This window comes from Egretta garzetta, unplaced genomic scaffold, assembly GCF_000687185.1.
Source record: "Egretta garzetta isolate BGI_Z169 unplaced genomic scaffold, ASM68718v1 scaffold1, whole genome shotgun sequence".
Taxonomy (NCBI): Eukaryota; Metazoa; Chordata; class Aves; order Pelecaniformes; family Ardeidae; genus Egretta; species Egretta garzetta.
The window spans coordinates 1,797,799-1,810,159 of NW_009258542.1; the positions used below are offsets into that span (position 1 = coordinate 1,797,799).

The following is a 12,361-nucleotide window of genomic DNA, read 5'->3' on the forward strand; positions in this document are numbered from 1 at the left end:
TACATCAGTATTTTGATATGTTGCAGAGCTGAAACAGGTGCCCCACTTTTAACCAAACACATATAAGTCGTAAGAGCCAACTACCTGTGAAAGTAGTTGCTCCTTCCTAATTTAAGATGACCTAAAATTTAGGCTAAAATTTATAATTGTTTTCTCTGCCTGAGGCTCCTTAAAGCAACTGCTTATAGTTACTTTTATACTTGAATTCTAAAGCAACAGCATTAATTTATGATTTGTATGTCACTACTGGTAGGGTTCTTACGTCCAGTTTTAAGGACTGCATCTTGAGGATTGTGCAAATCAACTGCACCCAGACCAGAAGAGAGCAACAAGGATGACGAGACATTTGAAAAATGTGATCTGTAAAAGTCTGAAAGCAGATGGTTTATTTGGCCTAAGGGCCAGAAGACTGAGGGAGTCTTAAAAGACCAAGAATGGCCTTCAAAAAACAGCAAAAAAAGTGGTAAACTGTCCTCTACATCCAGTGTGGACGAGACAAGAAATAACAAGATTAAACTGAAGCAGGACAGATTTGTAAATGACTCCTCGTGCCGCATCGAGCAGTAATGTATTTAAACTGAGACAAACTGGCTAATGAGCTGAAGAGTCCCCATCATTACACAGCCTGGTTTTGAGATCTTCTTCTAAGAATGTAAGGAGAAAGACAACAAACTTCTCCTTTCCCCATGAAACTTTCCAGCTCCTCAAAATAAAACCACTTCCATGTAAACAATGCAAAGATATTCACCCATGAAACACGCAAACAAGTTTTGTGCTCTATAAGATTGTAAAAAAAGGAAATAATTTAAGGTTTGGGGTTTTTTTTTTTGTTTTTTGTTTTTTTTTTTTTTTTTTAAATTTAGACCCCTAACAAGGAGTAATAAGGGAGAGATTTTTCAAAATATGGAAAAGGTGATTTAAGGGGACAAGTTCCCTTGATTAAAACTATCAACTCTGATAAAGCAACACTATATGGCTGAAGAATCACAGTTTTCTAGACATGTCATATTTTTGTTATTGCAAAAGATTGTATGTTTTCAGCATTTATCACAGGCTACTTACTCATCAATGGTATTTATTTATTAATTACTCATTAATGGTGTTTTTAACAGTCTAACAGTAAGAACATTAACAAGATTTTGATCTTAAAGTCTTCCAGAGAGATTCTTTTTTCTGTTAGGACATTTTCTATCTATGTGAATCTGTGACTCTACCAACAGTTAGAAATCTAATCAAGAAAGAAACAAGCACCCACCATGGCAGCTCAAAATTATCAAATGTAAAAAGGTACTACTGACATTTTTAAAATTTTGACATTTTTTGAGTTGTAAGCTGCCAAGACGCCTCACAATATTTACGTGAAGACTTCTCTTTCCACGACTCTTTCTCTTGCCTGACAGACCTCTATTACGTGCAAGCACAATAAACCACATACAAAATTACTTCCTCCCTTGATTTTTTAAGTCAGCGTGACCTGAGAATGTCAAATTAAATTTCTGTATGTTTAAAGACTGAATGCCTTTTGTTGGCACTGTGTACTCCATCATGGTATGTGTAAATGGTTACCAATAAAAGTAAACTATGATTGTAGCTTCAGAATAGTGCAATTACTCACTCCTATGAACTTTTTTGAACTCTTTCCGCCTGGCCTAATATACCATCCTCTACTCTGTGTTAGTTCAACTTACAATACTTTTTTCCCCTAAAACATCAGGCTGGTCCAGCAGAAGTAGCTGGACTTGTTGCAGGACACAACACACCAGTAAAGAGACAAAAGCAACCATTAGTTTAACTTAATTCCTCATCAACTGCTCTTCCAAATTCAAATGGTGATGTCTCTTTTGGCAAGCTTGTTGCTGGACATTTGGGGCCCTTAGCTCTTGCCCCTCAACTCAAAATATACATTATCTCCTCAATGCCTTTTAAACTGTGAGCTAATGGGAACATGAAGTTTATGTAACCCCTGTAGTCAGGTGAAAATTCTTTCTGAGTGATGTTTTGTTCTGAAGCCCTGGAGGATAATAGCAGTCTGACGCTCGTGCATGCCAACCTTCAGTGTATTTGTTTTCATAAATTTTCATTTTCTACCAAAGGTAAACAGTTTTTTGTATTTGATAGCTTTCATTCTGCCTGAAGCCAAGCCTCCCACCACAGCCTGCAGTCAGCTTTACAGCTCACAGCCCTTTCTCATAAATCACATGATCTTTCCTAAGTACTCTCCAGTTTTGCCGCTATTCATTGCCAAGAAACCAGCAAACAGGAAACAAAAAAAAAAAAAAAAAAAAAAAAAAAAGAGAGAGAGAAAAACCAAACAAACCACAGAACAAAACCAGGAACAGTAACATTCAGAGAGTCACAGCTGATGAGAAAAAAGGACCCTGCCTTTTAGAAGCTGGATAAGCAGACAACATAATCCTTAACAGGACAGGCTAGAACAAGAAGCTACGAGAAGGGCAGGGAGGGTGAAACAATGATTTGAAATGAATCCTATCATACAAACATTTCTCTGCAGCCCTGTATGGGATAATTCAGCCCCACAAGGCCTGTTTCTGCTCCGCGGCTTCTTTGTGACTAGTCACCTGCTGGATCCTAGCTGGTTTTGAAATCTCTGGAGCCTAAATATCGTAGGCACTGCTCTCCAGTTGCATGGGTTCGAGGAATTCTCCAAACACAAGCTCAGTTTGCTTCTCTGTCCAGAATTCATGTTCCAACTGCAGGAAGGCTAAGGGCCAGCTGGATTTCTGAACCTCTCTGCAGCATAAACATGCCTCCTAAAAACTCATGAGAAGCTGCGAGCCTTCTGCTTTACAGCTCCTCAGAAAGCAGATAAAGGAACAGCGTAAACAGACCACCGATGAAGAAAAGTTTTGCAGATTTTTTGGTCACAGCATTACATTTACCTTAGGAAGTAAAGCGATGGACAGGAGTTCTGCATTTAAACAGTGTCTGTTTGTCGAGCTTTTTCCTTTCAGTGTCAGAATGTTAATCTGTATTTCTGAAAGCTGACATGCAATGTTTTATCTGTAAATAGGCACCATGCACTCCAGCCCACCCTGCTGCAGAAGGCAGCGCTTCCCCTTGCCCAGTGTTCCCCGGGGGCAACATCCCTACTCTTGCTCCTGCTTTCTGCTGCTTCATAATCCAGCCCCATTCAGAGATGGCAAACAGATCAGTATTTCTTTCTAAGAATGGGAGATGGAAGATTCCAGGGACAGTGACCTTAAGCAGATGTTGGAGCCAGAGTTTATTTTCCATTCTCCTGCTGTAGTGCTGGCAATGGGTGAGTTTTCATGCCTGCAGTGTGAGAAGGAAGGAGGAAAAAACCAAAGAAAATACACGTGGTTCTAATGAAAATCCAGGGCAAAACCTATCATAAGAAGGCCTGGGTTTTCCTGGCATTCTCACTCTGTTCCAGTAAGACCAGGATATCTGCCCTACTATCTGCAAGTAAGTCTGGACAAACAGGTTGGTTTGCACCTCAGCTAACTTCAACCCAAGTGAAGCTGTTTCCATATCAATAGCAAACACACTACAGTTTAATGGCTAACCATTTTCCTTAGTCTGGTATGGAGGCCTTGTAAAGCAAGTGAATATACAAGGTATTTTCACATAAACAATAAGACAATGTCAACTGTCAACCAGAACACAATTGGGCAACTGCCCAGACAGACTCTACAGATCTGCCCTGAGAGGTGCCCATTCTCCTGGATTATGCAAACAGTTTGTCTGACTTTTCAAGGTTTTGGTTTTTTTGGTTTGAATGAGTGTGGAACTGCTTCTCCATCTTAAGGTCACCAACAGCTCAGACAAATGGGGGATATCTAGAGGAAACAAGAAGATGTTGAAGAAATGGAGGGGGAAGAAAAGATACTGTTAGCTATTCCACGTGAAAGGAGCTCAAGTTTTGCTCTCCTTAAGATGGAGTAGAAATTGGAGTTGAATATGGAACTGAACTCGAATGACATTCTTTCCGCTGCCCCTGGCCAGGATTAGTGCTGTTTTAGACTTACAGACTCATATTAGACTGTGCAAGCATAAAGTCTGTACAGCGCGAGTATTTAGATCACAAAGCAACAGCTACCTCAAATTCATTACCCTCCCCCCAAACCTAGAGTTTAAAAGCAAAAAGGTGGTTGTAGACTGGATCAAAAAATGTTTGCATTAGAATGCATGCTGGCATTCCCATAGGAATGGGACAGCCCTTGCAAATCTTAAAGAAGCGGGGAAAGGGTATTCTGCTTTTCAGGAAAAGGATGACCTTTTATCCATTTCAGAAGTACATAATACACTGCAGGTGTAACTCAACTCATCTCTGGAAATTAATCACTGTACACAGTCATTAATAGGTCCAGCAAACAACTGGACAGCTGAATGAATCTTACCTCACTAGGGTCAAGTATTACGTCTGGGGCTGTAATACCATTAGTTTTTGCAGCCTTTCGGATGATGTCTTCTGCCTCTTGAAATCTTCCCTGGGAGATCAGCCACCGTGGAGATTCTGGAATGACCCTGCAAAAAAGGTTCAGAATGATGAGCCTGCACGTCCACAGAAAGCACTGCTACAGGCACCAATACACATTGTTCCAGGCATGAAGGGCTCAAAACTTGCTGTATCTTGCAGACATTATAGCAATGACAACAGAAATCATATCTACAAGAGGAGACTAGCATACAGAACAAGAACAGACTAAAATGTGTTTGTGGATTTTAGAAATACTAAAGAAATAAGCAATGACTCAGAAAAAAGAGCAACCAGAACCTTTGAAGTATGGGAAAACAGTTTAATTAAAGAAATTCAGAAGTGTGAATACACAAGCAGCATGCTGTACATTAAGAGGCATATCCTTAAGAGTATGACACACATAAAATTAGTAACTGTAAATACGCTCATATAAAGGCAACTCAAAGTAGAATTCACCTGAGTCATTCAACTTTGTAAGAAGCTGGATGGAATCACAAACATAAATGCTATGTACTTGAAGAAACACTGCCACCATGTGGACTATTTAAGCTTTACAAGTCACATAGAATTAGTTATGTCATTAACTATGGAGAAAACACGGAGGTCTCACATATGTGCAAGTACTGTTTTGTAGCTTGTCATATTTATGTCACCCTAGCATTGCCCAGCTTGCCAAAACAACTGGTTTCTCCTTCTGCCCTTACTTCAGGCCTACTCTTTAAAGTTCATGGATTTCGGTGTAGAAGGATGAGTTTTACTGACTTTTTCTTTTTCTTTGCATGTGCATCACTTCATTTTATAGAAGCTTACAGAAAATTAAGAATAGGCTTTTCAGGCACAAGTCAGATCACCCGCAAAGCTACGGACTTACAGCTAAATGACTGGGAAGAATAAAGGATACAATGTCTGTTCTTCACCTGCCCACTTCTGAATTTCTTTGGTAAGAGCTGGTTGGCTTAGAGACTGGATCTTAAAAATCTGCAGACAAGACCTTCTAAAGACTAAAGTCTTCTAAATTAGTTATACTCACCACCAGAGCGGGATGCAGAGCAGCCCAGGTAAAGTAAGCGCCAGCAGCAGCATCCGCCAGTCTCTGATGAAGTAAGCAAACAGGGGCAGCAACATGTAGCCAAATGCATAAAATATGCAAACGCCCAGTGTGCAGAACAGCACCCGAATTGATTTGCCAAGGATTTCTGCACCTGTTCAAAACAACAGAGTGAAGATTAGTGTTTTCACTTAATAGCAACCAAGTAACCTACCAGAAATACCTCTAACAATCAGCTCTGAAATACACTACACTGCATAGTTACAGTATATAGCACGCTCTGCCATCCAATTTGAGAGGCACCCCAGATTTGCTTCATGCAGTGATCCTGCATCAACCCAGGTAAATATAAAAGGAAGATAACTGGGCCATACAGTATTTCTGTAGCTTGAAGTAGCCAAAACTTCTCTAATTCTAATTCTCAGACTCTCCCATTTTACTTGAGGAGCTAAAACCTGAACTACAGAACACTGACAACTCTTAGTCTCAGCTTGATCCCTACAGGGTCCTCTCCAGCTTATGGAAAGATCAGCTTCTTTAAAGGATTCCTGACCTGTATCACCTTCTAAAGGATTATTTTCCTGTTAACCAAAAATCTTGCAGCCTTTTGGCGTACACATGTGGAGGGTCACTAACAAAGGCCGGGCTACTGGCAGTGGAATTAAATGCACTAACAGGGGCCACCACTTCCCTTCCAAACGCTTTGGGACCTGCAAATCAAGAGACACTGTAAGAGAGATAATTTTCCCCATTTGCACAGAAATGGAAGATCATTACAGAAGTGGCAGCAGGATGTCTCCAGTGAGGTTAGCAACATACTGTTTTTGCAGCTGCACTGCTCTTCTTTGGCAAGGCAAGGAATTTCTTGCCAATGCCTGGTACCTTGGACAGCAATGCCACTGTAAATAATATTAATTAAAAAACCCCTAATTTTTTAAAAATCTCCACTTCAGAAGGTAATTCACATTCCCATCTGATCAAATGTTCTCTTAGTTAAACTGAAAATATACCTAGCAGGAACATTATGCCAATTAGTTTTTTTACTATAGGCTGTTTTAAGGACACTTTCTAATGTTTACTTGGGTTTTGTTTTTTTCTTTCACAAGATTTTACATCAATTAAGCATTTAGGCCCCAAAATGCACAACACAAATCCGAGAAAAAGCATGTCTTACACCTCTTATCTTTCCAACTGGAAGACAGATTTTGTTTAGAATAATCAATTTCTGGGGTTTCTTTGCCTTTTTAGGATGGTAAGCCACAGATTTAATTCAGATTGCACTTCTTTCAACTGGAAACTTCCAAGGAGAGCATGAGTTATCCATGCATGGTGAGGACACGCTCTTAATAGTGTTTCTTGGCAAAACAAATCAACCCTAAGCCAGTACCCAAAAGGAGCAGGAAAAGCACAAGACTAGAGAACACATACTGTGCCCAGCAGGACTTGCATACCGAGAACAAATGCTGCCACGTAGTTAGATATCTGTCCCATGCCAACCAGCACAAAGAACACCGAAAACATCTCCCAGCTGGTAGAGAAGACCTGTATGAAGCTGAAGCCAGTCTGCATTGCCAGAGTTGCAAACAGCACATTCTTCCTGCCAAATCTTCCATGGACATATTAAAAAAAAAAAAGGGGGGGGGGAAAGGAAAGATGATTATACAACGGTATGAACGAAATCTTCAGAAACAGAAACACACGATTACACATATGCATACTTTGGGAGATACAAAACATCTGCAAAAAGCAGAGGTTCAGGAAATGTGACACAGGCACAACTATTCTAAATATACTGAGAGATCCACACTGGCCAAGAGAAAATACCATTCCAAGGGCTGCTAGTTAAGTTGCCTTTAGGTATGGGCTAGAACACTATTCCTTCCTTACAGATAGGATAAGCAGGGAGACAAATCATCAACAGAAAATTATTTAAAATGCAAGAGCATTAGGTGCTCCTTTTCCTCCAAGGAGCACACAGTTCATGACACAGATCAGCATGTTTAAAAAAAAAAAAAAAAAAGGAAAGCTTGTGAAAAGGAGATAAAACCCAGGTTTGTAAGATGCTATTATCAGCAAGTGATCCCACGCTGCAATCTTCATTCTACTTAGTAAAAAAATGAAGCAATTTATGGTATTCTAGAAATTCCATTGCTGTACTATTAAAAAAAAAAAAAAAAACCTAAACCCAACCCATCAAGCTGTTCTAAGAGCCAGTGCTGATATCCTGGCCTGGGCAGCTCAAGCAGACTTTACAGCCTGTGATGAGACAGCTGCTGAGTGCAGGTTCATACAACTTCACTCTGAAGTTCAGACTTGACCAGGAGGTCAACAGTTGAATGCCACAAGCCTCATGTAGATCACAACACATTAAGAGCAGAGCATTACTTGAACACGCAGAATCTTTTGTCAATCTCACTGTCACGCCTGGCCAGATACGCAGGGTTCAGGCTCACTGCAGGATTTTCTGTACCAGATGGCAGCAGCAAAACACCACGTGCAGCCTTGACGAAGCAGTCTCCTCGTGGGGCTGCTGGATGCACTTGGCCTCTAGACCGTGAGCTAGCCACTGTTCAGTAGCTACAAGAATAACTGGATGAGCTGTGCCGATGGCCTCCTTGACTGCACTTGGTGAGGATCTGGGTGACCACGTGAAGGAGCTGCAGCAGGAGACTCTCATGATGGTGAAGGTGGGAAACTTGTGGCCTCTGGCACCAAGAGAACGGCTCCTGCTTCACCTGCTGGTTAGCCACCATGGAAGACACCTGGCACCCTCACAGCAAGTAAGGGGCCAGGAGCTCTGTTTGAACGAAGCACTCGAGCCCTGTAGCAGCACCAGGATGAAGTGGTGGGAGACTCCCCATGGTGAGGAGGGAAAATGGCCCCTCACGCAGGAGAGCAGCTGGAAGGCACCGAGCTCTGCCTGGGGATGGATGACCAGCCAGCTGAGAGCTTATGGGTCAGGGCTAGCAGGGAGGCCAACGCTGGCACCGCTCTGGGTGTCTGCTGCAGAACACCTGATCAGAAAGAAGTAAAAGAGGCCGCCTTCAGATAACCAGAGGAAGCCTCGTGTTCAAAGGCACTGGCCATCATGGGGGACTTCAACCACTCCAATACCTGCTGGAGGAACAAGACCCAGGAATGTTCTGAAGTGCATTGCTGACAACTTCCTCATGCAGATGTCTGAGGAGCTGACAAGGGGAGACACTGCTGGACCCCGTGCTTGCAAACAAGGGAGAGCTGTTTGAGGATGTAAAGGTTGGCAGTAGCCATGGCTGCTGGCTGTGCAATGGTGAAGTGCAGGATTCTGAGGGGAGGAACAAGGCAGAAGGCAGGATCACAGTGAGAGCAAACACTGGCCTGATCAGCGATTTGCTTGGAAAAATCCCATGGCATATGGCTCTGAAGAGAAGTCCAGGGGAGCTGGTTGATTTTTCAAGGATCCTTGTCTCCAAGCTCAAGATTGGTCCAACCTGATGAGCAGGAAACCATGCAAAGGACCTGAACTGATGCTACAAGGTTCCTGGCATAAGAATTACATTTCAAAGAAACAGATACTCCACAAGTAAATCAGCAAATTAGAGGACCACATATTATTCTCTGGGAATCAGGAAGACAGCACAGCAAATCTCAGGGAGATAATCAGAAAAACTGAGCTTTAAAAGAAAAGAAAAAAACCAAACCCCAAACCAACAACCTGTCAACATCACAAATATTCATGGTGCCTTCCATTTTTTCATGGTTGTACTGATAAACAAGAAAGCCAGCACGCTCTGGGACCAGAAATACAGAAAAAAACCCCACCAAACAAAACCCCCAAAACCCCAACAAACAAGAAAGCCTCGCTTTTCTGAAGTACAGCTGAACAGCATTCATGCTTTGCAGCTTCCACAAACACAGGTCATTAGACCTAGATGTTGTATTTGGTGATGAGGAAGACAAGCTATGGGTATTTATAAAAAGAGAATTTTAAATTTGACCTCAAAAAAGGAAAACAAGCCTCAGGGAGCTCTCTGAACATAGTCCAAAGTAATTAGAAGAGAATGTCATTGATCTGATTTTTCCAGATGAAACTTATCTTCTACACCTGTTTTCTGGTATAAAACCAGTTTGCTCCAGAAGTGATTTCACTGAAAAAATAAACAGATAAAGATAACACTCACTAACAATCTTTGCAACATTCTGTTCTACTTCAGGACGTTTACTCTATACACTCTGTGTACATCCACATTAAACAGTCACAGAAGAAAAACGTTAGTTGTTGCAGAAAGACATGTATAGCAAATTTCACATACAAGAATTGCTTACAAAACAGCATCAAACCAGAGCCAGCAGCTCTGGTATATATACTTTACTTGTCTGAGAGCTGTCCTGATATGAAAGATCCAAGCAGGACGCCCACAAAGAACAGGGAGGTGCTCAGGGGTCCCTTCCAGTCGTTGTCACATACGAGATTCCACTGTGGGGAAAGAGAACATGGAAGTCTTTCTAATAAACAGGATTTCCCCTCCCTCCTCCTAAACGCCTTGGCTGAGCCCAGATCAAAGTGTACCCTTTGGACAGAAAACCTCCACACAGAAATGAATAACTAACCTACGGCACAGATGCAGCTCCATGAAAATAACAGGCAGGGATGCTGGGCAGCAGAGGGCAAAGGCCACCCGCCCTGAGCCACCCCAGGAGCGATCCAGCTGGGGCCCCAACACTACCTTCAGGTGTGACCTGTATGGCTTTCTTTACACGGTCCATGGCTGCGATATTTCCCTCATGAGTGAGGTATGAGTGACGGTAACTAATAATTTCATCATGTGGATGGTTCAACTCCCTTTCAAAGGCTCTGCAACCCCTTAAACTGCTGCAATTCTGCTAGTTTTGGAAGGAGCGAGACCCCAGACTTGATTTCCCTGTACATGGTAAAGTTTGCCATTAAAAATTTACTTCTTAATTGCAGAGAACTTGAACTATACAGACAAGAATGTAGGAAAAAAACCCAAACTTCCTCCTTTATTACATTTTAATATGGTTTTGAGAGACTGGAGACTGTTCACTGGGAACCTAAGGTAAATTATAATCTTTGGAATAAAAATTGAAACATACCGGAAACAAACCAAGATTTCCCAAATGAAAACAAAAAAGAGGAAGAAAACAAGATATTTACTGAACGGAGACCGCAATAGCTTCCAGTCTCCTACCCGCTTCAGTCTGATGTTTTTTGAAATAATACTCATGTTATTTTTGTATTTATATCAACAGAGACAAAACCCAGCAGGAACACCTCATCCCCCACCTCACCGTTATGCTGTGACAGGAGGGGTTCCCAGAGCCCTGCTGGCAGGGGGCAGGAGGTGCTGCAGCCCCACGGGAGAAGAATTTGGAGGCGACCAATGCTTCCAATGTGATGCCAAACCCTCCTGAGCTTAGTTATTCAAACAGCTCCTGCAGGGCCCCTTTTGATGTTTTAGGGATGGAAACTTTTAGTTTTTAATCTGTATTAATAAGGTTAAAATGAAAACATTCATCCTGACCCCTATAATTAATCCCCCTTGCCCCCCACTTACAAATAATTAAGTATAGTGTTTTCCTCTTAGGATTTCTTTTTTTTTCAATTTGTACTAGAACTCCCGGTAAGATCTGTCCCTGCAGCTGCTGCGTGTCCCAGCTCCGCCATCCCACTCGTCTGTGGTCCTGCATGTGGGAACGCCAGCATTTTGCTGTGTTTGCCAGCTCTGCCTCCTTTGCATTAAGCTTTTGACTCCAGGAATCTCACAGCCCTCAGTCCTACACCCTACTGTATGTTTTAAGGCTGGGGGAATCACTAAAAACCATGCCCTGAATGAACACCACCAGCAACTGCCTTCCAGTCCCAGACCCCCGTGGCAAAACTCGGTTGAACCACCACATGTTTCATGGAAGAGCATCCAGTTTTGAATTAAAACTGGAAGTTCTACTGATGAATGATGCTCACTCATACAGGCTGCATTCTCATCAGTGTTTGCGTAACTTTAGCTGCCAACCCTTAGGCTATCTTATGAATTCATCTCATAATTATTATTTTTTTTAAGGTCGTGCGAGCAAACAAAATGCACCTCTCCCCAATTTGTAACCGGATTAAATTTCTTAACCTCTCCTTTGATAAAGCTGATTGTCGTTTTGTGTCTGAAGAACCTCTCCTTTTTTCAGATTTCACAGCCTCCACATTACTCTTGTGCTTATTTTCCCTAAACCTTTCCAGCCTCACACCTCCTGAAACACAGACACCAGCACTCAACGCACTGCTCCAACAAATCCTACCAACACCATCAATTATGCATCATTACAGAAGTTCCTTTCAGAATTGTGGCTTTCTAATGTGCTAACAAATTTATACCACTCACATAAGGGATTTAACTTACTATAGTTATCACTATCATTGAGATTAAAAACTGTAATTAACATGGATAATTACATCTGGATTTATTCAACAAAATCCTTATAGATTAAGGAAAGTTTGAGCAATTCTGTGACAACCAGAGAGGCCAATCCAGCCAGGAAGCTTCAGCAAAATGTATCTGGCGCCTTGGGAATATGCAGCAAATGATTGTTGTCGAGTTTCTATAGGCCAAAGCTTTCAGTGGTTATCCTATGCCTTCATATGATGACACCAGGAAAACAAATCCCGCTCCCAGTGCAAATCCTGCATTAATAAAGATTTGCCTACTGACAAAGAATCGTCTGTGTATCGGCTACTGCAGCCAGACATCTCCAACAACAGAACTAAAATCTAACTAGCCAAACATCTAGCTCGGTGATTTATAGTCTGTCATTACTAAATAAGTCATTATTTTCCAGCTGATCACGCTGTGCTTGCGAGTTAG

General features: G+C 41.8%; 1 protein-coding gene across 3 annotated transcripts in view; it reads right to left on the reverse strand.

Annotated features, from left to right (window-relative positions):
- The window catches only part of LOC104133758 (solute carrier family 22 member 5), an 18,045-nt gene extending 8,098 nt beyond the window's left edge, over nucleotides 1-9,947 (reverse strand). The window contains exons 1-5 of one of the 3 annotated variants that reach the window (XM_035902485.1): nucleotides 9,863-9,947; nucleotides 9,488-9,637; nucleotides 6,962-7,116; nucleotides 5,493-5,664; nucleotides 4,383-4,509 (exon numbers count right to left, since the gene is read on the reverse strand). In XM_035902485.1, coding sequence (XP_035758378.1) covers nucleotides 4,383-4,509; nucleotides 5,493-5,664; nucleotides 6,962-7,116; nucleotides 9,488-9,528 — 495 coding nt within the window. In that variant the 5' untranslated portion in view covers nucleotides 9,529-9,637; nucleotides 9,863-9,947. Of the gene's footprint in view, nucleotides 1-4,382; nucleotides 4,510-5,492; nucleotides 5,665-6,961; nucleotides 7,117-7,895; nucleotides 9,465-9,487; nucleotides 9,638-9,862 lie in introns of those variants that run through there. The other 2 variants (XM_035902498.1, XM_035902491.1) reach the window with 2 other exon arrangements.
- Nucleotides 9,948-12,361: the final 2,414 nt, after the last annotated feature.